Raw genomic sequence first — 26,253 nt, 5'->3', positions numbered from 1 at the left:
AACTAACATCATAATCATATTGTTTATGTCAGTAAGAACATATCCATCCTTTGTTCATAGCAGTAGGATGTGCCTAACTGTAGACGTACAAACTTTGAAAAGTAATATAGCCGTTTGAACATAACTCTGATTTTGACCGTGAATTCACTCCATTTATTGCTTCCTTCTGAATGCGATCCTGTCACATGTAACGAAGACAGTGATGTAAACAGGAAGTAAAAGGGAAAACTACAAATTATGTAGTTCCACAAATCATCCCCACAATATAATTAAATCATGCACACGATATATATAGATTTAACTTCATGTCCACTCCAGGGCTCCGTATAAGGCAGATTATAAAAAAGATGTGTAACAATCTGGCTTTAAAACAGAAAAAAAATGTTTTATATAGCATAACCCTTCCCATGTTCATATACTATTAGTGCAGTAATAACCTGTTCTGTGGAATATATCAGGAATGTGTAATAACAGTTAATTTCAGATTCTGAGGGCCAGATTCCAGAAGTATTTTCTATTTTTCAACGTGAACTGCTCTTAAATGATAACAAAACACTTTTAAATTAGCATCTCAGCCACTCCAATATACATTCCTAATATGTAAAGACAGGTGTAAAGAAAGGGTTGTGCTGAGTGCTCTATGAACATTGTCTTGTCTGGCATGGATAAGTAACAGGTCTAAGCTGGCGTTGTCCTCTCTGTGTTGGCCAGGTGCCCCCTACAAGAAGATACTCCCACGACGAAACCGACATGTGGAGCACCGGCCAGATACCTTCCTACCTCCATCGCTGGGGCTCCACCGAGGACATCATTGGGATCCCGCACTACAGCTCTCCTCGCCACGAGAGGCGGAGAAGCAGCCTGGTCTCCTACCACGAGGAGAACCTGCCCTACCGCAAGCGGAGGAAATCCGAGGAAAGCGTTCTCTCTCTCAAGCAGCTGCCCCGGGAGGAGCGTTACGAGGAGGACTTTAAATGCTTCAGCCGGGATGAGGTGATCAACTTCATCGACGAGACGCCGCTGCCCAGCCCCATCAGGAGCCCGCTGCGCACGTCCGCCATCTCCCTGGTCCCGGACATCTACGAGCAGCGCATCATCCTCTACCCGCACTTCCCCCTCACGGACTTCGAGCGCGAGCCCCAGGCCCTGCGGCGCTTCACCGAGCACGGCAAGGGCGTCACGCTGGTGGGCGTGGTGGCGGTGACCCCCGAGAACTCGGCGCATGTGGCCCTGGGGAGCGCCGGGGGGCGGGCGGCCGGGGCAGAGGGCAGCGGGGCGTGCGCCACGGGGAAGGGCTGCGGGGGCGACCCGCCCCACGGGCACCGAGCGTCCGAACTGTTGCTCCCCAGCCACACCCTGCGGACCGGCGACCGCTCCTCCCGCAGGATCAGGACAGGCCTGGGGGGCAGCAGCGGCTGGGGGGACCAAGACAATCTGACTAAAGTGGAGAGCAAGGGAAGCACAAATAGTTTTTTAAGCTCGCCTTCAGCCTCCTCAGGATATATAACATTTCACTCAGACTCTATTGGATCCACTTCCTAAGAAAAGACAGGAGCTGATTTCGATAGTTTTTTTTTTTTTGGTTTTGTTTGTTTGAATAATAATGTTATCATTATTATTATTATGTTTAGGTTTATGTCTGTTCTTTCTGCCTGTGGAATGTTAATTCTGTTTATTTGTATTCTTTTTATATTAATGGGAACATTTTATCAGACTGGAGCTTCTTTAAAAAAAGCACCAAAGAAGATATATATTGTGTGGGTGTGCGTGTGCGTGTGTGTGTGTGTGTGTGTGTGCGTGTGTGTGTGTGAATTTTACTGAATTTGAGATTATTATTTTTTTTAATCCAGGGACTAATTTATTTCAGGCCGGAGAGGTCGATATTACATTTCCCCCCCAATCCCATGGTTCCACTAACCCAGAGGCTTTTCCACACACTTCTTGTACGTTCCTGCATTCGAAATCAGACGGGAAGGATTAAGCTGTAGTGAAATGGTCTGTGCGATGTGTGAAAATTGCTTGCTGTATATAGAAAGAAAAATTAAGTGTGGTCGACTACAGAACAAGTATTCTGTTTACACCCTGGACGGGGAGGGCAAAGCCATAGATATTCCAATGGTTTTCTTCGTTTGCTGTGGTTTTTGTTTGGTGTTTCCATTCAAGTGTACTTTCTAATGAATAAATACACACTTAATTGAGGAACATAGGATATTTCGTTACTTTTGGTACCATATACATCTAAAAAAATATTCCGAAGTGAGACACAGGGTCGGCCGCTTTGCTTTTTGGCTTCATTTTGTTAGCTTGCTCAGTTTTATAGGGGTTACAGTTTTGTACTCAAAGCATTCATGTGACGTCTGTTCTACTCCTAGCTGACTGCTCTTTGTTGCTGAAGACATATTTTCCACAATCACAATAAGGCACCTGTACTACCTCTTTAATACTGATCGTTTAACCTTGTTTAATGACTCCAAGAATAATCTGACCACGCTTAATGGCAGGATCCATAAATGATGTCTGTACATTAAAATCCATTGCATTTCTCTTCCTGCAGATTAAAAATGTTGTATAGATGTTGCACCTCCTCCCATGTTGACCCCCCATCCCTCCTTCCCTTTCGATTCCTGGTCAGTCTTCGCTTTTATTCCTCTGGTTTTTTTTTAGGTATTTCTGTTCTTGAAATGCTTGTCCTAATGGATTACTATCTGAGAGTAAAGAGTCGTAAAGCAACCGCATTCAAAAAATTGAACTGCTCCCTGCCTACAGTAAAATCATTCTCTCTCGGCTTCTTATTGCTGAGTCTTTCTCGTAATAACTGTTCCTGCAGGCATGCATACACCTGGGCTAATATTGTTAAGTGTAGCGCCCCGGGGAAAAAAGTGATTGTAATAGTGGCTTATGAACTGAAATGTTCCAGCTGTATGGTCCACTTTCTTGCAAAACACAGGATTTCGCAGAGCAGCGTTAACACACATACACCGAGTTGTGTCACAGGACAGAAGCATAAACATAAGAAAGGGGACAGATAAGACATATGAAAGAGTGATAGAGAGAAACAGCATACCTGATAAACCATTTGTGCCAAACTCATGTGTAATTAAACACAAACTCTGTTTATCCATATTAATAAAGATTATATAAGAGAGAGAGAGAGAACCAATTAACAGCAACAGTCACCCATGGCTATTTGTTTGAAAGACATATCAGACACAGAAAGTCAGAGTATGTTTCCTAGTTTCACTCTACTTTTTACAGTTTCTGAGCAGGGCCATCACCCTACATGGAATCACTATTTTAGTATGTTATTTCTAAGTGATAAACAAACTAAAAATGTCTGCTTTTTAAAAATTGAAACAAAAACATGGCCTTTATATTATACATTAACCAAGCTACCTAAAAATCTAAAAATTGCCTCAGCTACAAACTTCAACAACATTTTTTAATTGAAATCTGTGGAAGGAAGATGTGAAATCCAGTGCAATGCATACACCTAGGAACTGTAACAGTGAAATAAAGAAATAAACTCTAGGTCTTTGCTCCCGTGGGACCATATAGCATATGTACCCTACTTGCAATTATTTCTTATTTTAAATGATTCTCATGTCAGAAATAAAGTACATTACAAGATATTGTGTTCTGAGTGTTCCTCCCGAAGAGCAACAGCTCCCCTCGAGGTGTCAATTGGGAACTACATGTCCTCAGTCTTCCTCACTACAGCAGAGAAGAGCAGCTATAGGAGACATTAATTCATTCCAATACATTAGGCGTTAACACCACAAATTCCCCAATATACAGTATATATTTCAGTATATATTTAGCCAACATCTGTGTAACTGACTGCCAACAAGTCTTAGGGTATAACCAATACCCCGAGCTTCTGTTTTCCACCCAGGGTTATAAAGGCAGGCATGCAAAGACTTCCCATCCTGACAGAAACCCAGAGGTAGGACGGTCAGCCGATAAGATCTGTGTTGATCTGACTGTCTGAGTCGGGGAAACAATTTCCGTGTTTGTGAAACTCTGAGACACAAACTCTCCGAGACACACTTTACTTCTACCATTTCTCAGATCTCTTCAAAGTATATTAGTATTCGCATTCTCGCTTAGGTGTAATAGTGCCATGACTTTATTTTTCATTTTTCATTTTCTGTATCATGTTCTGTAACCTGTTTTGTTGTTTAGGGGCATGTTTTATGTGGTGAATTAATGAAGTGTTTAACAATGCCAGGAAAGGCGACATGTATAGTTTTTAATAGCTATGATTATAATTTTATGATTTACTATCTCTTTTTTAAACCTACAATTCAAAACCATTGTTAAAAAAGCAAGCCTTGATTGTTTCCAATATCCTGACTAGTTGTATCCTGAAAGGTGACATTATGTTTCTGTTGTGCATGGTGATTTGCAGTAGACATCAATGTTAAATTCTCTACCCTGTATATAGATCTACCAAAGCAGTTGCTTTAAATGGTCATAAGCACATTTTATTTCTGACAGCTCCTTAATCTGACATGTAATTGTTGCCCTATTTTATTTTCAATTGACACCCATTCACCTATTCTGAAGCAATTATTTGTTATAATTATGCCTTATAATACCTAAAATTTTCTTGGGGAATTTGCAAAGTTGAAAAATTAAATATGATTTTCTAACATACTGTTGTTTGTATCTTGCCGTTGATGGTTGGACTACAAGAAAAGGCTTGAGGATATTATAAAAGTGTACATTGTGATTTTACATCTAAGAGGCCAGAATGGCGATACTTTCAGAGTGAATGTGTTTGGTGCCATAAGAATGTTTTTACAGTATTACACAAATGAAAGCTGTAACATATCCTATTCTTTAAGGGTACATACACAGACGACTGTCCATTTATTGCACAATGTTTGGTGTTTTTGTTGGTTAAAAATTTGGTTCTAATGATGATTATGTTGCGACAGGACAAAAAAATATATATTAAAAAAAATATAAAATAGGTTTAAAAAAATTTAAAAATACCACTTGTTTAAAAACGTTCTAAGTGTATTTTGCATTTGTAAGAAAAAAGAAAAAAAAAGTTGTCATTCTCTTCTTGGTGATGTTTTAATGCCTTGCAGAAGTGGACTTCTCTTGGTCCAGTGGTCTTAAATTGATCATATTTAAAGGGTTTTATTCACATCTCAATTTTGTTGGTGGTTTACACTTTTTGAGAACAATTAAGATTATGTTCTGTAAGGAACAGAAAAATAAAGACAATGTTTCAATATAAGTTTCAATTACTTCCTGGTATTTTTTGTCTTCATTTGTGTATCGTGTTACATACCTGGTGTCCAGGAGGAGGTTGTGGGGGAGATTTGCAGCCTCAGACACAATCCAGCGCAGTTACTGCCTCATCATGCACAATACTGGATCTTCACAACATCTGTGTCTTCAGTGATTCCGTGGATGCAGACACATTTCAGCACATTAGTAAAACAACATTTTTTATGATTTTGCTTACTAAGAAAAAACGTTATATATTATAATGTCAGCTGTCACAACAACAACAATATTAATAATTCAACAAAAACAAAATAAAGCATTGTGGAGTGACAGTTCAAGGCTTGCACTCTGCTGCCCTCTATCGAACTCTTTTTACAAATGATTTCTCTCTCATGATCCCTCGCCACTTCAGCTGCACTGTGCAATTTAGCGGCAGCCCCTTCATCAGCGCATGCGCGGCATCGAGCTATAGTACACTGAGCAACAAGTTCTTCAAAATTCCCTTTGTTTCGGCATTTAGGTTCATCTTGCTTAGTTTTACTGTGCCTTCATTCTTTTGTTAAAATTAAATAGCATATATACCTAACATATTCTTAATCCCGAAATGTAATATTTTTTGTAGAAATGTACCGTTTAATAAAAAATATAGACGTTGTTGTCTTATCTCTCTTACTATTGTTTTATAAGACAGTGACAACCTGCGTCTGTAAAAGTGTTTTTACAAAAATGCTGTTATTATTATTATTTTTTTAATAGTAAAGATATTCATTGATTGTGTGTAATTGGGGTGTACAGCATATTTCTGTCAATCATTTTACTTTTGGTAAATTAAGTGTTAATTTAAGTGCGTATTAATTCCTAAACTTAAATTAGCAGAGAAGAAAAAAAATAGTTAGATCTAGTTATACTACACTTGTCTCCAGAATTATTCACATCCCTCATAGACTCCAGGGGGGTTAGCGACATAAATGCAAATGTACATGTATTTGCATGAATGACAACAGTACAATTTTCAGACATTCAGTATTGGACTTAGCAAAAATATAACTGTCCAGCATATTTGCATATGTGTTCAAAATCGAGGTTGAAAATGATTCATCCCCTAACATTCAAATCCAATAAACTTGAGATGGGTCTTAGTTTTTTATATGTGCATGTATTTATCAAAAAACTGTACGCTTATTTGCTAAAAACAACTTTGTTACATTGCATCGGGTATAAATAAATCTGGAGGAAACTGTACATTTACAATTAGCACAATGTGATCTGCTACTGTGTGGACATGCAGAAGTAAATGTAGATGTGACTAAACTTGTTTAAACCCTTTCCTCTTCCTATATATATTATGTTAAACGGTGATTTAGAGCAAAATATTCAGTTTTTTAAGCCCCTGTGACTGAAGTGTCCCCTGAAGCTGCAGTATCAGTAGCAGCACCAGTGAGGTTCAGAAAGGTAGGAGGCGGTGATTATTGGTTATGGTGGCGCAGTTAAAATATCAATAGTACATCAAGACCAAATTAATGCTTCAGTAAGATTTTAGCAGAAAACTAAATAATGTAGATGCTTAAAATTATTGAACGACTTCAAGTTCTCAGTCCTTCATTGCGCATCTGCTATATGTTCTGTTTCACATTCAGAATAAATTGTTATAATGCCTCCCTATCATTTTAAGATGATGTTTACTGCTTTTTTCTGAATAATGGTCCACAAAAAAAAAAACAATGAATATCTCCGGTACACTAAATAACTTTGACTTTTGAAGAATTCACGCATACTATTGCATGAGAATCACAATGGATCGATTACAGCACCAACATAATCCTCTGGCAAAAGCAAATTGAATATGTTAGCAGTGATGTCGATCTTTTAATTGAATCACACAACTATATCGTGTACGTCTCTTGGGAATTGCAGTAGGCCTATACAACACAGAAAGTTTATCGTAATTGTGGGGCATTTCGCTTGACGAGCTCCTTTCACTTCTAAAAGAGGTTTCATTTGAACTAAGAGCAGAAGGTGTGTGGAGGGGTGGGGGTGTTCATTATAGGCAGGATTTGTGCACGGTGTAATTGGACTACAAATTGCTCTGGATGGGTCTCATAATGTAACAATTAATGCGATGCTTGGGGTGGAAATAATGCCATTGTCTGCTTTGGATTTTGGTGAAATCCACACTGTGCAACGTGTATTAGTTACAGTGGTGGGTCGGCTGAGAAGGATTATTTTGCCCTTAACTTCGTCTTCTTTCATTATGACTGTGATTCTTTTAATTCAGTGTTAACACTTTTAAACTGTTCCAAATCAAAATAGCAATTTACTCCAATTGATACACATCCCACGAATATAATGTATTTTACAAATTGAACGAAAAATCGTACTTTTTTTGTGTTAGATGCCCCATCCTTTTCAACTCTTGCGACAATTATATGCAGAGCTTTAGTGGTACTCAAATGATCAAAGTGGTAGACAGTGATGCCTGACGAGAGTTTATATTAACAGCATCGAGTAAAGACCCTGGATCCCGCACTTTACCAACTTTACGCCACATCTTAAGGGCCCTTCAATATCAGCCACACAAGTTGGACGGCAAACTACCCTATCTTTTCCTCAACACCCTATCTTATCAACCCTTAGAATGGAAATGATCAGTGTTTAATTAGTCTGATTTAAGGTAATAGGTACCTCTTGACTCGAGCCTGCCAGTAGGTTTAGCTGATTATTGTCAGCCATTCAAGTGTTGATCATTACGCATGCGTAGTATGAGCTTTCAATACTATTACCAGAGATCCTGTTATTTTGATTATGAACAGCTGCATCGTTGTCCTTTATAACCGAGTTGAATTAGATTATAATGATAGGCCTCTTGTTCTTTAATTCCAGTCTGGTGTCATTGGTATGCTTTAACTGACAGCGATTTTAAAAATACCACTGTCCAAACTCGTAACACTGAGTCAAAAGAATAACACAATATACATTGGTTACATTGTTCTGCATTGCAAATTGTGATTACATGAATATATGTCCCACTTGATACTTGTTAATGATTAAGCCAGTAGTCTATTTGTGATCATCCAACTACCCAATACAATGTGAACTGACATCCTACAGTTACCCACTGGCGTATTGTTACTCCTTTACTAGCCCACTCAGTGCGCAGTGCAATGAGAGAGGGGGGGGGGGGGGGGCAGTGGGATAATCGACACCGTGCGCAGTTGTGTAACTTGATCCTGTAAACGGGTTTTAATGCATTTTTTTAAACGCATCAGGGCTTTGATTTTAATGTCCGTATAAGTAGTATTTTCACTGTATTTTCAAATTAAAAATGGCAAATTGTACATATATGTCCACTGGTGCCTTTGTTTAGCTTTGTTTATATACAGGGGGGATAGCCTACCTTCTTTTCTTATCCTCTTTGTTCTGTGAGTAATGAGAACCTCACAAAGCTCTTCGGGATCTATATTGTTCAATAAAGGCACTGCTCCCTTTGTTTGCCGTGCTTTCAACCCGGGCACAAATGGGGAGTTGGCATTTTGCATTGCTATAATACACGTCTGGCCTTTAAGAGCGCTTGACTAGACACAGTATGATGCAAATGCTATCTTCTCTTCCCTTTTTCAGCTATTAGGCTCCAGTGCGCCCCTATTGTGGTCCTAACCAAGCCGTGTTACTTAAACAACACCAGGACGAGTTCATAGAAATTCTTGAAAGTTTGGATGCTTCTGTCGCGTGCCAGTGTACTTTTCCATAAAAGAAACGTGAAGTCTCTCCGTGCATACCGCAAAACAGCTCCAAATATCCTTAGCATGATCCATATGCCTAGCGGGGCAGGCCTGTGCATCTAAGATAGAGACTGTGGCTCATCATCCTGCGTGCTGGCTTCTCCCTGTGCTTGTGTTTTCTTGGCTCTTCACGCCGTGAATGCCGCTTCAATGGCTGGAAGGCGTTTCTGCAATTTTCCTCGCTGCGAGGTGCCATCTCCTGCAAAAAGCTGTCCCACGACAGGGTCCCGTTTAATGCTCAAACCAGGAAACTCTGCAGACCAATTAACAATACAAAAATGAAACCCTAGCTTTGTAATCTGCGTCTCTCCCTGATAATTTTATATTTCCCCATTGTGCGTGCACCTGTATCATCATCTATATCATAAATCTGTTCATCATATTTCAATGTAACATAACAGAGCTCTCCGTCAACCTCGTATACATAAACAATAAATACACTAATTAATGGTATGATTTGTATGATAACATATGTGTTTGATATTTAAGTATTTATCAATAGTATTATTCTTTATGCATGCAGGTTTTCATTCATCGAGCATGCACATGTATATATATATCGTCGTTTCTTTTTAGTTTTTTCATGCAATAAGTTGTTGAGCTAGCAGGAGTGCGTGTTAATAATTAGGAGCAGAACATTGCCGCGCTGTTCAACATGCAGTTCACTGGCGCGCTGCTGTGTCGGGCTAATGCGTAAAACTGCAGAAGAAAGAGATGAATGGTGCCACATAATATGAACATGAAGTAGCAGCCAGTTACCCCTCACTGGGCGCCTCCAATAGCAATGTCATAGTAATGTTATGGTACATTTTTAGAACATAGCTGAAGACCATACAGTCAATAGTTTGCGTACTGGAACCTGAAGGCTTTATACTTTATACTTTATACGTAAATAAATAAATGTATTATTATTTTAAAAAAGTCACACATGGAAACCAATTAATATTTACATTAATTTCATTAATTGAAAGGTTATATGTAGGGCTTTGTATGGCTAAATGAAAGTAAATAAATAATAATGAGTAAGTCCAAACTGTAAGTGTATTTGTTGGCCATGAAATAATATATGAGCTTACACTCTTAGAACAAACCTTTTATTGTTAACATAGTATTGCGTATGATTACAGTTTATATTGCATAAATGTGTTCCTTCTATTATAGTACATTTATAGTGTTTCTCCTGTTTCAGAACACTTGCTGTGATCAATTTAACATACAAAACGAGTTGTTCTTATTAATCACAATTTTTCTAAAGTGTACATAGCCTAAACCAAATGTATTTTTTTTCTGTTTATGTAATTACATTATGGTATCGTGCAATCTATATAGTGTTTTTAACATGTTACATGATATTCATGACAAAACATTGTGTTGTATGTTTTAGTTTGTTTTATAAACCATATACAGTTTCTCCTTAACACTTGACATGCGTTTCCCTTAATATTACAACACAGCTGCTGAGTTGACAAATTAACGTGCAAAATATGCTGCCCTTAATCGCACTCTTAAATAAATATTACTTTTCTCAGTGTTAACGGCGTACTTTAATATATTATTATTATTATTATTAGTAGTAGTAGTAGTAGTAGTAGTAGTAGTAGTAGTAGTAGTAGTAGTAGTAGTATTAGTAGTATTATTATAATATATATAACAATAATATATTAAAGTACGCCGTTAACACGTGTTTAGTTACTTTATCTAATTAATCGTTTAGTATAATTACTCAGTTCATATGCATGTCACTATTTAAGCGGGAAAGTGTAAGCTTTTGTAAGCACACCTGCGTTTTAACACAGAACAATGCACTTTGTACTGCACTTATGTTGAAGTCTGTATGTCTGCCAATAAATAAATAAAATACTACTACTACTACTACTACTACTAATAATAATAATAATAATAATAATAATAATAATAAGAAGAAGAAGAAGAAGAAGAAGAAGAAGAAGAAGAAGAAGAAGAAGAAGAAGAAGAGACCACTTAACATTGATTTCTGAACTTGGAGTGGTCTCTTAATTTTTTCCAGAGATGTATAATGTCAATAGTAAATAAATATAGTTTCACATAGTCTAATGAAGGGTGTGAATATGCAAACTACAGGATATAAACCTACATGACGGGTTTTATGCATTTAGCCTTTGCAACAAGTGTTTCTATGCTGCATCGGCCAAGGCAAGTAATACTGTAAAGGGCCTGTCTGGATCATCTGTCTGATAAATAACATCTTCTTTGTAGATGTCGAATAGTTATCGAAAGTTCATACAGGAAAATCCTTTGTAATCCTTTGTCTTTCCTTCTGTAATTCTTTCACGTATTTATTTTGTTTGTTTATCATCATTTGTTTTAGGAAATGGGGCATTAATGGTATATATACAGACTATTGGACCTGAATACAGATGAAGTGGCCGGATGAATTCTGACAATCTGGGCTGTTGTGTAGCAGCTACACCTTCCTGCTTTTATGCATCGAAGATAAGATGTGCATTCAACTCGTTGACTTGAATTCGACCATTATGTATTGTTTGAATCACATCATTTCAATCGATCTTTTTCATACATTTAAAATAGAGGACAGACCCGTGGTGAAAGTGTGCATTTCTCTTTATTACAACATGTTATAGCTATATACAAAACAATATCTATTCATTATAATACAACAATTGTACAATTTAAACTATACAGTGCAGACCAGGATGTACGTTTAGTATCCCTTGTGGTAGAGCAGAGATACGCATTATCAGATAAGCAGATCAACATTTCACCAAGGACGCCAATAACTCCGCGACGCGACACAAAAGTGCGCACTGGCGGTGGCGCTGTTTTGGTGGCTTTGCGCCTCGTTACCCGGGCATTTGTCTTTTAAAAACAGCTGACATTTGACGTGGCCTGCTGGTCTGGCGGGGCGGTGGTGCTGCCCGGGTTGAGCCCCAGCTGTAAGGGCACCGCAGGCGGGTATGGAGGAGTTGGGCGCGGGGTTTGGTGAGAAGCAGAGCGGCGGACACTCCCGAGTCTGCGCGGCTCCAGGGTCGCTGTCCGCGGTGCTGGAACCGGCCGCTGCCCTGGAGTTGCTGCTGAAGTGTCTCAACAGGCTGGAGCTAATTCTCCTGTTGGACTTGTGTGTCATGAGATAGTGGTTCACCCCGTTCAAGCAATTCTTGAACCCTGCTTGGTACTCGGCAAACTGTATGGTCTTCACAGAAGCACCTGCGCATAAAAAAGGGTATTAGAAAATATCCTTCAAGGACCCAGGTTGCAACTGGGATAATGTTATCTGTATCTCTTGCTTTGAAACGTATACTAAGGAAGTTGATGAGGGGGCTGTTCTTTTTTATATCATGTTGTGGGTTTCAAACTCACCCTGTGGGTATTTCTGCAGATTCCGTAGATGTTTCACTGTCAATTCCAAAATGTCAGCTTTCTCCAGTTTGCGCTTTCGAATCTGTAGATGTAATAAAACACGCAATTTAATTAAACCAATCTGTAACCAAAGCAAATCGAAGAATATTAGTCCATCCAATGCACCCTCGTTCTTATAAGAGATCAACTGACCCCCCCTCCAAAAAAAGAAAGAAAAGAAAATACTGCTAGTAAATAAATAGTATATCTGAAAACGAACTAATTGAAACTGAAGCAGCATGTATAGGAATTAAATATATCCACTTGATTTGACAATCTTGGACACTTTCTTTTATTTTGTTATAATCTACGTCTAATACTGTGCGTGTGTATAGGTGTGTACATATATTAATATTACATATTCATTAATCAATGCATATACATGTACACACACCAGAGCAATCTAATGGTTATCTACTTCAAATTGACGCGACTTACATTATTGGTGTAATAGTTTTCCAGGAGTGCTTTCAGCTGCTCCAGACACTCGTTGATTCTGGCTCTTCTTTTCTTTTCCATCAAAGGTTTGGAAACCTGTAGCAAAAGAGAGAGATAGCGGATCCGTTATAAAGGAAGGGTTACAATGGTTATTTAATGAAAACGTGTAATGATTTTGAAACGCAAATAAATGATGTCTGAAACATACCTTTTTCCCATTTAATAGATGGATCTTTTCTGGAGATTCGGATGCTGCTACCATTTTACTTACACTTACAGTCTTAAAATCCTCTGTCCTGGGCGGCAGTGTATATCTGTACTGCGATTTTTTCCTAGAGTGAAGGAATTCAGCCTCACGGGTGGATTTATAGCGTCGCCCACTTTACATCTCAATGCGATGAATGCCCCGCGGCGCACAGGCTAACAATATGGACAGTGTGCGGGTCTGTGTCTCTCTGACAGGTACGCCATACAAAGCGCCTAAAACAAGTTAACTGATAGTTTTTATTGTTTTGAAATAAAGGTTAAGGAACAAACTACTGACGTTCAAAAAGTAATACTAATATTAAAGTTGCTACGTTTGCTACGGTGATATTATATGTGAGTGTGTGTGTGTAGACATATCTTCATTTATGTAGGTTTTGTTTCAGTGTTCAAATTATGCTTGATTGCGTGTTGGTCACCACATAGAAATAAAATACACTCGTAAATACACAAGACTTTATCATTTAAGAGTCGTCATGATTAAATACAAATAACTATATATAGAGAGAGAAAGTAAGAGAGGGACAAAGAAGGGAGAGAACATACATATAAACACATTCACAAACAGCCTTTAACTATGCATTGACGATGAGGGGGGAATTAAGCTTGAAAATATATATAACTATGACTATCGCTTAAAATATTTGTATCTATGTTTTAATAACAACGTGTGAGGTGAAATAAACACAATAATACAGGCGTACAAATCAGCACATAATTGGCGCAGTAATGCGGTGGTCGTGGTGCGCGATTTGGGGACTGTTGGGCTAGTTTGCGCCATTCAGCTCTTTCTGTCTGGGTGTCACGCCTGGACTGGGGGGCCGCACCGTGGAAATGCCGCTCATGTCCTCACAGGATGTCGATGTCCTGCTCATAGGACAGCTTCTCAGAGACACCTCCATTGCTAATTGGTAAAGAAGAAACATGTGGATTGTTTAGGTCACCATGACTTTGCCACACAGCATTAACAACATGCGCCTACGTCTGTCTGTACATTACATAGCATGTGTGTGTACGTTTAAGAAAGATACAAATACTTTACACTTCTAGGAAATACATTATTACTGGTTTGAGTGTTCGTTTCCAGGCTGCAACATTAATTGAAAAACATATATATGTGCGTATATTACATTTGTATTATTTTGATAATATATACACACAATACTATGTGTGTTGTAGATTAAATGTCAAATAAAAGACAATAGATATTTCGCGTTTATTTAGTTTTGGTATACTGTTTGTGCTATTAAAAGCTATACATTGTACATATTCCCAGCACCGCTTTTATAACGAGTTTTAATGGAAAGTGACATCTTGCAGCGAGGAGAATTGTGGAAACGCCCTTTGCCATTCAGTTTACGTTGGAGATAAAGGGGGGGAAACTGGCTCAACGTTTTAAAATATATGCTACCAACAAACCAACAATGTTTACAACAAAATATGGATGACCACAAAAAAACTAAAACAAAAAATACACTTCAGATACGCAAAGGGGAAAAAGTGTTGACGGTAAATATCATGACACGCGACCCTCTTTTAAGGAATTTCTATAGACTATTTTCAAAGTCGCTTAAGTCTCCTAAGTTTGACTTGAGACACAATGGGTTTGTTTAGAGATGTGCATGAGAGACGGATGGTATAGAAAGAGAAAGAGGGGCGCATTTACATTTCAGTGTGGTCAGCCAAGAGCTCAAAGCGCCCATGAAAGACCTGCAGTATATTTATGACTTGAATGGGTACAGATCCTTTATCATGGCTGTGTTGGGCTCACAAAAAAAGCGAAAAGCTAAATCAAAGAATTCTTCATTCTTAAACACAGAGTGGCATTGTTGTGGACGGAATTGACAAACTGTTGTTGAGAGGCAGCCTTTTTGAAATGAAGAGGTAGCTGCAAACCTCTGTAAAAGTATCAAAACAACAGGGTTTCAAATGCAGACACATGTCAGAGAATATAAATTATCAGATGAAACCCACACCACAAGATTAACTGTTGTATCAGATTGCAAGCATTGTGTTTATTAACTGCTGAAAAACGATTGTATTCGTTTATTGGAAGGAACCATTTTGGTTACACAATCAACAGTTAAAATTGATCAAAATGTATTCTGACTACATAACGCTTCTATAAATAAGTTTAATGTTGTTCCATGATACCTAAAATTACGCATCAATCTAAAATATATATAACTCTTTGAACTACTGAGTTGAGCCCAGACTGCGGCTGGAAAAGATTAGCAGCAACTGCCCTTATTGGAAAGTGCTTTTCAAACGCCTGGGTATGCGAGCCCACTTCAGAGCAATTTGTAACCTAATTGCACCCAACGTCTGCAATAAAATACTCGCACACGATAATCAGAAGGACGTCAATGGCTTGAAAAAAAGGTTGTGATACATGAAAGACAATTACAAATTAACAAACATCATGCTTTCTTAATATACTAAATTAACCACGCTTTCAGTTAATTAATCTTGTGTATTTCAACAGAATAACATTGATTCGTTTGTAGTTAATTTCAAAATAATATGACAAACAGTATTACTGCATTTATTCTGAGCCCCATCTAATGTTTTCTGTTGTAAGGATTACACATACAAAATAGTTTCATTATCATATATATATATATATTTTTACAGTAATGGATCTCCACAGATTCCGAATATTTATAATCTATAGGCTGCAGTTGACTGACTCAGAGAAATTCAGCTTGTGTGGCTTAATTTAACTGCGTAAAATGTACCGAAAAATTGGTGTAACGCTATTGGTCTGAGTTTTAAAGTAATATAATGCTCCCCTAAATCAGTATGAAATTGGGATGCGGTTCTTCAGTGTGTGAAGCCTGGGTCCCCTCTATTGTGCAGGCAGGGCTGCTTTTGCATTTTCTGTGTTTCCACGCTCAAGTTTAACAAGCAGAACCATGCCAATGTTAAGCTTTGGCAGAGTTAACTTTCTGAGCAGCCCTGAAAAGATGTCCCTGCCTCTACATCATGTGTATATCAGACAGGCAGGGTCCTTTAAACGCAATGCGTTCAATCAACACACACAAATGTATTATTATATTCCGCTTCTATCGCGACATACATGTCATCGTAGAGAGCAAAGAAGGTGTCAGGACAGCTTTAATGCCAATAGACTTATTTAAAAAAAGTGCTACATTGTTTGCTACCAATGTATACAGGAAAATGTAATACATCCGGGATGACAAAAGTATAACCTCTCTGCCAGGATAAGATCCCTCAGACTTTATTATGATGACCTTTATGGAAGAATTGTATCACAGCATAAATTAAAATGCTAAGAGTGCAACACGTTACCATTAGTACTTGGTTAGTCATTAACCACCTCGACCTTTTGTCATGCGTACAAAGCCGCAGGACGCCGAAACTAAGTGTTGTAATAATTGGAGTATTATAGGTCTTGTTAACAGCAATTAGTTAACCAATTATAAAATGACCCCCCAATAAACCTATTCTGTAGTACTCTGTATCGTTTTAATTAACAACTGAAAGCCATTCCGTTGGCAAAGAGGCTACCGGCATGCAGCAATGTGAATAGAAAGTTTAATTTACGGACCAGCAGAGTGTATATACATATAGATTTATTAAATAACAGTAGCACAATATAACAATATATCAGCATTGTGCATACATGTGGAGCAGTCCATAACGTATTGTGGTATGAACATATATCAGTCTTATTTTTCCATGTCTTATGTTCTTTCTCGTCGACGCATTCCCGTATCCATTCCCAGTTGCATACTTTCTTCGAGGCATTTTAAACGATATAGAAACAAAAACGTGTCTGACGGCTATCTTTCAGTGAAGAAAGGATCCTCTCAGAGCGAGGAAAATTGAGGGACCGCCTTACAGACCATTCATAAAACAGCAACCAAACTGCAGCTGAAAGACGGAGGAACAGGTGTGCAGCGAATGCACTGCAGACAGGATTGTGGATGACGCCGCATGCACTTTTAAAAGCATAAATATAAGTGTGTATATATGTATATATGTTGTGTTTTACTGAATGTAGAAAAGCACAGGATGAGGAGACACGCGACGAGCTTGTTGGCGCAGCTCTGATCAAACACGCAGTATCATGAATGTCTATAGACTGGGCTGCGGGTTGTTTAAGACTCTTTGCTTTGGTTTCAGGGCACAATGGCTGTGTTTGGCACTGGGCTGACGCGCTGAAAGGAGCAGAGGCGCACATCATCAGTGCTTTGTGTTTTCTCAAGAGCCGAAATGAACTAGTGGAAAAGTAACTTTATAACTGGGCGCAGTATCAGTCCTTTGTCGCGCTCTCTCTCATCCCGCCTGAAAGAGACAAGAGTCGCACAAAAGAGTCGCTCCTTCATTGTGCAACACTATGGCTCTCGGGTACTGATGCGCCTTGAATTGCTAAACATCTGCCATTTACACCAATCCACTTGAGATACATTTGAATAATAATGGGCAAAGACTATTTCTGTACAGTGGTTTAGCCTTAGAAAAACAACAAAAAGACCAGGAAGCAAAGCACTTTACAACTAAACGGCAACGTTTCACAACTTGAAGGATGGTTAAGATTTTAATTAAGTTCGGATTTAGGCATTCACAATTATTTTAATAGCGAATACTATCCATCTACCCTGGATCTATCTATCCACCTATCTATCAATAATATAATAATTGCATTAACAAAGCAACCGAGCTGAGTTTTTATCAAGTATGAGTGAACTGATTGTTTTCAGAAAAACTCCATACAGTCTATCATGATCTATTAACTAAAAATAGATTTTGAAATGCACATTATAGAGGGATACTGATGTATATTTGGTTATATTCGTGTTAAGGATTAACGACACGACACTCAGTTCCCGGACTGTCTTAATCTGTACTGTTGTTGTTCCCTAAAGAGTCATTTGCCCTATAATGATTGATTTCATTGCCATCAGCGCCTTTTAATTGCCCTCCCTTTCTCTCAAAGCTGTGCTAATTTGCATTATAAAGAGTGCATTTTATTGTGAAAGCGAGATCAAAAGACCTTTAAACGTGGATGATTTCGGCATTTTGTGAAGCTCTAAAAGATACCCAAAACGAATATTAAAAATAAATAATGTCGTCTTATGTATTGCATTTTCATTAGTACTAAATAAAGCCTGGTAAAGTAAACGTAAGAAAATTGTTCTCTGTACAGAATAATATGCACTCGAAATCACACAGTATTTCGACTTCATAAATTAATGTATATTATATTCAGCAGCTGGCGCAATAAACTTTGTTTTAAAAAGTTTTCAAACAATACTTAACTTCTCTGTAGAAAATGTGAAAATGTACAGCAAGAGATTAATATAACACAATATGATATTTACTTTAAAATCTGACTTGATTATAAATTTGAAGATATAATTTAATTATAATTAATTAACCATATAAACCCGACATTTCGATTGGTTTATTATTAATTTGGCAGTAAGAACATGTAGGCCTGGTCTGTTTCACGTCTTGCCAATCCACATCACTCTACAAGGGCGTGAAATTAACCGAAACATTGCAGTTTGCATGACATCTCCTGGTGCTAATTTCAATTTCCTGGTCCTGGAGGAAATCAATTGAGTTGCTGATGTGCCCGTGTTCGCTGTGCACCTCCCCTCACCTATAGCTGACACACGAAAGGGCTGTTCTGCCTGCAAACCACGGTGATCTCACTTTACCCTTCACGCCAGGATTTGCATCACAAGGAGTTCACCCGGACCAGATCCAGAGGGACAGGGACTAGTGTATTCATTGAAGCCCACATGTTTGATTTGTTTACACTCTGTATTTTTCTTTGCATATTTTACTGGTTGGATAACATGTAGAAAAATATGTTTTGACAGTTTGTCACAAAATAAAGTGCTTGTTAGGTGCAACGGCTAGACGGGACATTTTTTGCAGATTCAAAGTGAACGCATTGCATAGTGAAATATATGCACTGAAAAAAATGTAACCGGTGTTATTGATTTTAATTATTTTTATCAGTGGGTATTACATACAATTATACTTTGGTTAGTTCAACCGCTTTTATTTTAATTATACCAATGGGAAAAAATATTTTTCTTTACAATTTTTTTATTTTTATTTAAATGAATCCTGTTTTTGGAGTTCAGTATTTCTTGGGCATGCGCATTACATACCACTCTGACGTCAGTGACGCACGCAACGTCAAAATACGCATTGGGAAAAATCACGACAGGTTATCTATAGCTAGGTAGTAAGCTTGCAGCATGAGCTAAACATACGTATTTCAGTAATACATTGGTATGGCTCAAAATATTGTACAAAAAGGCAAAGCTAAAAAAGAGTGAAGGCCGCTATTCTGGGGCGATTTTGTGTGCATTTGATTAGGTATAATTTTGCCTGTTAACCATGCAAGCAACTGGTCCATTATTTTAATAGGATGAGCCTTCAGATAAACCTTTTCGTGTCTCTTAAGTGTCTTTTGATTGTCACTAGTTGTTAATGTGACTTTTATAACTTGTTTTATCTGTAGACCAAGGACATCAGTATACGGCAAGAGTGTGTACATGAAGATGAGGCAGGCCTTATCAAAGAGTATCTGGGAAGATCATTTGTTCCATCTAGGGGTGGAGAGGGAGAGGATGGGATGGGTGTGGGGAGGTGGGGGAGTGGGATATTGGATGGGTAGGATACAGGTGGGGTGGGGTAGTAGGATGGGTGTAAGGGGAGAGTGGGGTAGCAAGAAGGGGTAAAGGAGGAAGGATGGAGGGTCCTTATGTGTGTCCTCTTGTTTTTCAGGACTCTGAAGGAGATGAGGCCATATATGTGATACGAAGGGAAGGGGGAGCAGCTCTAGGTTGCACTGTGGACATCGGCCTTGTCATTGAGGGAGTAGAAGTGCTCAGCGAACTGCAGTCGGTGGCATCAGCTTTCGCCGGGCTGTTTGGACTCATATACTGTCTTAATCTGAGCTATCCACAGCTCCACTGATACACTTCTGAGGCTGTCCAGAGGATTCTCATGCAGCTGGATGTACACACAATGTTGTGTACATGGGAGATGACAGGAGGCTCTTTTTTATTTAGGGTCAGTCTTCTCTCTTCTCTGCACATTTGTTTTATATTTTCTTTTGAGTTTGTAAAATGTTAACATGGTTTGGGCTGGAGAGGGAGAGAGGAGGAGAGGGTGCAAATATCTGTGTGGAGAGCGTTCCCTCAACGGGTCTGCTTGCCTAGTTTGGATGTGGCTTGTATGAATGTCTTGTATGCACGTTTACCTGCAGACGGTTCACCTTTTGTTTTGTTTTGGGAAGGAGAGGGTGGGGTGTGACTGTCTTCACACTGAGCAGGAGAGAAATTGGAGAACTGTATTGATGTGTTTGAAAGGAAGTGGCAGTGCACGTATGTCCCCTGGCATGTTGTCTTGCTAAATTACTTGCTAAGGCATTCCAAGTCTGTTTATGCTGCTGCATTCATTGGCATGTTTGCTGTTGGTGACATGTTCTTTAGGGGTCTTTTCCCAAAGCAATGTTTCAATGACAGTGGCTTGCAATTCTCATTTTTGTCATGTGTATGGCAAGTTATTGGACAGTAAATATATTTTACTGGATTGAATTTTAAATGTGTTTTATTTTTTTGATCGTTTGTTTTTGGATTTGTTTAGTGAACTGAAGGTTGGGGGTTTAAAATTAAGACTCTGGCTTGACTTAAAGCAAATCGTTAATTGATAATAAATAGAAGTGTTGATTTAAATTTAACCAAAATAAGTAGTTTTGTAACAATTACAAAAACGGATTACACTAACTTAACATTAATTTCAACACATTGTTATTTTTTAATTGAGTCAACTTAATGCAGTTGCTTCTGACCAGTTTCAGTGTAGTATAGCAGGACATTAAACGAATCTAATTATGAATGGCTCTATTGGAAGAGTGATGCAGTAACGTTAGTTACATTTTAAATGTAACATTCCCACTACAAATTCCGAAATGGGGGATTTAGTTATTTTTCTATTCCTTGATTTATATTCCATGTATAGGTTATTGGGCTCAACAACGCTCAAAGAAGAAAGGAGGTCGATGACGTCATCGTGCCACATGAAGGGGGCAGATTGGCGTTGTGAGTAAAAAAGGTGTAAATGGTGATCTTGACAGCACGCCCTTCTTAGTTTTGCTTTAGTTAAATGCCCTGGGACTGAATAACAATACGTCCAGGTTGTCTTTCTTATACAGAGGCCAACCCCTGCAGATTTAACATAAGAAAGAAATAATATTGTCTAGATGTCCTAAACACGTGTTGCACTAAGAAGCAGGGGCAATATCAGCATCTAAAAAAAACGTGTTATTTTCCTACAACAAAGATAGAAGTCATCTTTTCCAGGCTCGGTGTCGGATATGGTTTTGGTACCAAGCAAACCATGCAATGCTAGGACCGACTGTATGCCTGTGGCCCCACCAGTCCAAGAACACAATCTTTCAAGTTTCTCCAAGCGTTAGTTACTTTTGGGAGGCATTGGAGAGAAAGACGTTTTATTATGTTGGACGGGGAAAGCAGGTTTCCCAGGGTATTTCTTTTATATCCCAAAAGTGGAAAATCGGAGTGTACTGCTCAAAAGCCAGGAGGCGTTCCTCCGATTTTCCTCGCTTCATATTTTGAAGCAAGAGAAAATATGCCGTCCCTCTGTGTGTGAATGTGCCTGCTGGGGCCTGTAGCTGAAGATGCACAAAGACAGAGGACAGCTTTCACCAGCAGCGGAACTGATGCTACTTCATAGGGAGCTGCCCTATAAGTTATAGTCCAAATACCCTTTCACGTTACATTAAACTGAAAACCTTCAAGCATTGAATTAAAATCTGTCCAGTCGATATCGCCATTAAAGTACTGTCGCCTGTAGTGTCCAATACCCCTCTGCAGCGAGATATTGTAAAAGCAAATAAATACACTTTATTTAATACATTATAAATAACATGTTTTTTGGAGGATTCAATAATGTAAAATAAATAACGTAATAATCGGCATGCAAACACCCCAGAAACAACATCTCAGAAAGCTGGGGTGCTTTAAAGATGCTGCAACCTTTGTGTTATGATGCATTATCAGGAGTGAATACACTGGTATTTTAAACCCATTTATTTCGTTTAACTTGCATGAAACTGCTGACCACACAGAATTTTATGCGAGCTTTCAGGTGGGCCATACAACGTGTGTGGCTTGAATTATATGCTAGACATTTGCCGCAAAATTGGTATGAAATCGCCATTTGTTGCAGCCAGTGTGAAGTTGGGGAATGGCTCCATATGCCATATTTGATTTCACCACTGAAACGATTCGTTCCTAGTTTCACGGTACATCCTCCAAGGGAAGCACCAAGCCAGCTCTTTCAATAGCTCAACAAAATGGCAATTTAGCGTTTCAGGTTTTCGCATACCCCCCAAGGACCGGCCTTTCCGCTTCCCACTGGGGTGCATGGCAGCTCCTGAAACAGCCTTCCAAGCTAACATCACAATCTGCTGCAGTTAGATCAGCGGTGGGATTGTTTTTATGTGGAAAGTCGTAGAAGTGCGTTAAACTTTCCCAAGGATAACTCTTCTGTCACTGAGACAGATGTTGGGTACGTTACTCTACATTAACAAAACCATTGCTAAATAAAATAATGGATTAATGACAAGTCTTGGTTTTCTTACATTTCTTACGAGACAACGCCAGGTTAAAAACACTTCCAATACTTACAGGCTAAGGAAATCCACGAATTATCAGATTAGACTTGAATCCAATGTGTTTTTAACACAAACAAGCCGAAGATTTTTACATTTTTAATGAATATATATACACTACCCCTTTATAGTTTCAGAAAAAATAATCGGACTCTTAGTTGGTTACCTTATAAGTAGCCTATAGAAAAGCTAAATTATGAAGATGAATAGTTGTTCAAATATCTTAACTTTACCAGATTAAAATCAATGTCTAATCTCTTTACTCACTAATTCATACATTTAACCAATAGCTCCTAAAATAGATCTAGGAACAATAGCTAACTAAGGCAATAGAATTGAGTTTGAAACCGGGAACAATGATTTAGGGACTAAATATACTTGCATTAAATATTAAGGAAAAAAACAATCATGATGCTAAAAAAAATCGTTAAATGTGTTCACACTGTTGCTTATATGGATGTTAATCTTAATACAAGCAACGTGTGAAAACTGTTAGTTAAAATTAACCCCCTGACACATTTAACTGATTATGTATTAGTTAGTTAATGTTAATTAACACATTCGCTGGGTGTTAGAAGAAAATGTGTACAGCCTGCACTCAGAACATTGAGGTTGTTCAAGGACAACACACATTTTGTTAAAATTGACCAAATTACAACAATATATTTTTTAATAATTTTTAACGCAATTCTGTATTGGAAAAACAGTGTTAAAAACACCCAGTATTTTGTTACAAATACACATGATTGTGTAAATTTTGGTACTTTGGTAAATTGTAACACAAAGTTGTGTTGTCCTTGAACAAACTCAGACTGCGTTAAATTTAACACATAACACGAAGAGTGTACTAAATTAGTAAATAACTACTCATAGGGACAAATACACACTGTGTCCAACCTCCTTCTAGAAAACTAGCATACTGTACCCAGGGGCGTTTGTGTGTGTGGTGGTCGTTCTTCGGTTTTGTATTTCTTTCTTTAAATTAAGGTTTTTATTGTACTGAAATACAACCGCTATCAAGTGGTTTGTAGATTGACATTGTGTCACCAAGAACTCATATTTTGTGTAGAATGACAAGACATCGATTTTAAGAGTTTAAACATCAATCAAATCAATGTAGAATAGTGTTAACACAAGAACAGATAAAGACGAATCGCGTTGTGCAGAATTGAACAGTGGTTTTGATTTGTTGTTGCCATAAAAACAAGAGTCGTAAAGGTGACATTTTCATTTTAATAATTGAAAATATTACAAATGAGGAAAGCATCAAAATGATGTACAGTTGTTTTTCTTACAAAGAAACTATACAGTTACACATAGCAGGAGATTCAACTAATGAGATTAAACGAGTAGCGTGGTCACCAGGGCCGCCAATGCCCAGTATTGACAACACAATCCGTTCTTGGACAGTCTTTTGAATTCATGGCATAGACATGTGGTGCTTGTGGCGATTTTGAAACAACAGCCACTTGTATTTGCTCTCTAAAAGGCTTTAGATGATGACTGTTAACGTGTGGCTCAATATTATTTTCTGATTCGGGTGCTGGTTTCCGGATGACCCGGGCTGAAGAGGAAGGAGAAGGGACGGCGCATGTCACTCCAGGACTGCGAAGTGCTGGAGATAAAGTGGCTCCTGTGTTTGTAACTGTGGAGGCAGGCTCTTGTTGTGCCAGGGGGTTGGATAAGTGGGTCAGTAGGTGCACCCGTAGCTCGTTACTGTCAGGTTCACTTTGCAAAAAGTAATTCACTCCTTCTGTGCAGCCTTGAAACCCGGCGATGTAAGGAGCAATGTCCTGCTCACTGGTCGAGACAGCTGAAAGGTAAAGGCGACACATTAGACTACAATTAAAGAGAGGCATTGCAGATGCATACAACCGATTTCATTTCCACCACATTCAGCACATGACGTGCACTTAGAAACACACTAACAAAATCAAGTGAAAGTGTCCTTCACTGGTGCTGACCAGAGCAACAAAGACACTGACATCTCACAAGTAATGCTGCAACGTACAAACGCACTCATGCATTTCACTTGGTTAAAATGGCTTACATATGTTCAGCTTCTTCATTATTTGACTGAGAGGCATATTAGTCGCACGGAAAGATGCGGTAAAGCAACTCCCGATGGCAGGTTTTAAATGATAGCATGGAGAACACATACCTTGGTGTAATTCTTGCAGGTGTTTTAAGTATTTAACAGTCATCTCCAGAATATCAGCCTTCTCGAGTTTGCGTTTGGAGATCTTTGAAGGACACACAACCAGGTCAGCATTGCGCATTTGTCTTGATCCACAGAGAGATGTGCATGCTTTTCATATAGTTTAGTCACATGTTCAATTGTATCTTAAAAGTGTTTAGATGCATTGTGTATACGAGTTATGCACTGACACTTTAAACTCAGACAAAATAGTTACAGTCGGGACCCACTTACTTTGGGGTATCGTCTTTGAAGGAGAGTTTTCAGTTGCTCCAAACAGCTGTTTATTCTTGCTCTTCGTTTCTTTTCCATTAATGGTTTTAAGATCTGCAAACGGAATTTATTTTGAATTAGAACATGTTCGTTTTTACAAATTAAATGAAGATCAACATATAAAAACGATGCATGTTGTAGGTCTCACCTTTCGGTCTGGGGTAGCTTCTGAAGGTTTCAAGCCAGACTGCATTGCTGGTTCGTTCGTCACGGTAGTCATTGAAGGGAATGAAGATACTGCCGTAATGGCCGGTATACATGTCCCTTATTCATTTGCATGTGAATGGACTATGACATAGGCATGACCAGACAACGCCTCTGTATGGCCCCTGCGAGAATCTGGTATCAATGTCAAACTTCCCACTGGGGAAACAGTCGCAGATATTCGCAGATTAAAGTGAATTACGCACATTAAATTCACTTAGGACACCTGGAAGGTTGACGTTACCCGTGTACACATGTCCAGTCATAAGTTATTCAGATCGAGTGCCATGGGTCAATGCAATTTAAAACAAACTATAAAAAAAACTTTGATTATGTATGGAAGGTAGCCTATGTCTCAGATGCATCTATAAAAGTCTACATGTGGGGCTGTAGTAAATGCCCTGATTAATTAAGTAGTAATGCATTAGAAGGAATATGATTCGGACCTTCTTTTCCTATAGGACCATGCTGCGCACTTGTGCCGGTGCTCTGCTCTTAATGCGCCGCTAAATTGCTATGAAATCGGCGTCTGATGAACACAGCGAGGAGCGGCGCTAATTGCTAATGCATTATTGCAGGAGCTCTCAAAGGACATGGTTTCACGCTGCAGGGCAAAAAGCAGCGCCGAGCATCAGACCCCCGTGTTCTTACAAATCGACAATTTTCTGCTATGATTTCCTGGTAACAGTTCACAATAACAGGCAGCAAGTCTTGATTAGTTGTAACGCCCCCTGCAGGTGGAGTGGAGCCCCAGCGGCTGCGTCTTGCGTGTC

The 26,253-nt window shown here is 38.7% G+C and overlaps 3 protein-coding genes across 3 annotated transcripts in view; 1 reads left to right on the top strand and 2 right to left on the bottom strand.

Moving 5' to 3' along the window:
* gpr153 (G protein-coupled receptor 153) overlaps positions 1-5,258 on the top strand; it is a 38,584-nt gene extending 33,326 nt beyond the window's left edge. Inside the window, exon 6 of the mRNA XM_066691002.1 lies at positions 712-5,258. Within this exon, the coding sequence (XP_066547099.1) occupies positions 712-1,542 (831 nt within the window). The 3' untranslated portion in view covers positions 1,543-5,258. The remainder of the gene's footprint in view (positions 1-711) is intronic.
* A 6,439-nt stretch (positions 5,259-11,697) lies between these two features.
* Positions 11,698-13,116, bottom strand: LOC136714132 (transcription factor HES-3-like). The gene is made up of 4 exons (XM_066691443.1): positions 13,063-13,116; positions 12,855-12,950; positions 12,378-12,459; positions 11,698-12,224 (listed from the first exon to the last, which is right to left on the bottom strand). Exons 1-4 carry the CDS (start codon positions 13,114-13,116, stop codon positions 11,779-11,781), a joined length of 678 nt encoding a protein of 225 aa, XP_066547540.1. The 3' UTR covers positions 11,698-11,778.
* A 10,956-nt stretch (positions 13,117-24,072) lies between these two features.
* LOC136713895 (transcription factor HES-5-like) lies at positions 24,073-25,759 on the bottom strand. Its single transcript, XM_066691133.1, has 4 exons — positions 25,425-25,759; positions 25,238-25,330; positions 24,968-25,049; positions 24,073-24,619 (listed from the first exon to the last, which is right to left on the bottom strand). The coding sequence occupies exons 1-4, from the start codon at positions 25,494-25,496 to the stop codon at positions 24,165-24,167; spliced, it is 702 nt and encodes a 233-aa protein (XP_066547230.1). The 5' UTR covers positions 25,497-25,759; the 3' UTR covers positions 24,073-24,164.
* Between the last annotated feature and the right edge of the window lie 494 nt (positions 25,760-26,253).

The sequence above is a fragment of the Amia ocellicauda genome, chromosome 18 (assembly GCF_036373705.1).
Source record: "Amia ocellicauda isolate fAmiCal2 chromosome 18, fAmiCal2.hap1, whole genome shotgun sequence".
NCBI lineage: Eukaryota > Metazoa > Chordata > Actinopteri > Amiiformes > Amiidae > Amia > Amia ocellicauda.
The sequence above is the reverse complement of the archived record's forward strand: the minus strand, read 5'-3'. Positions and strand labels throughout refer to the sequence as shown.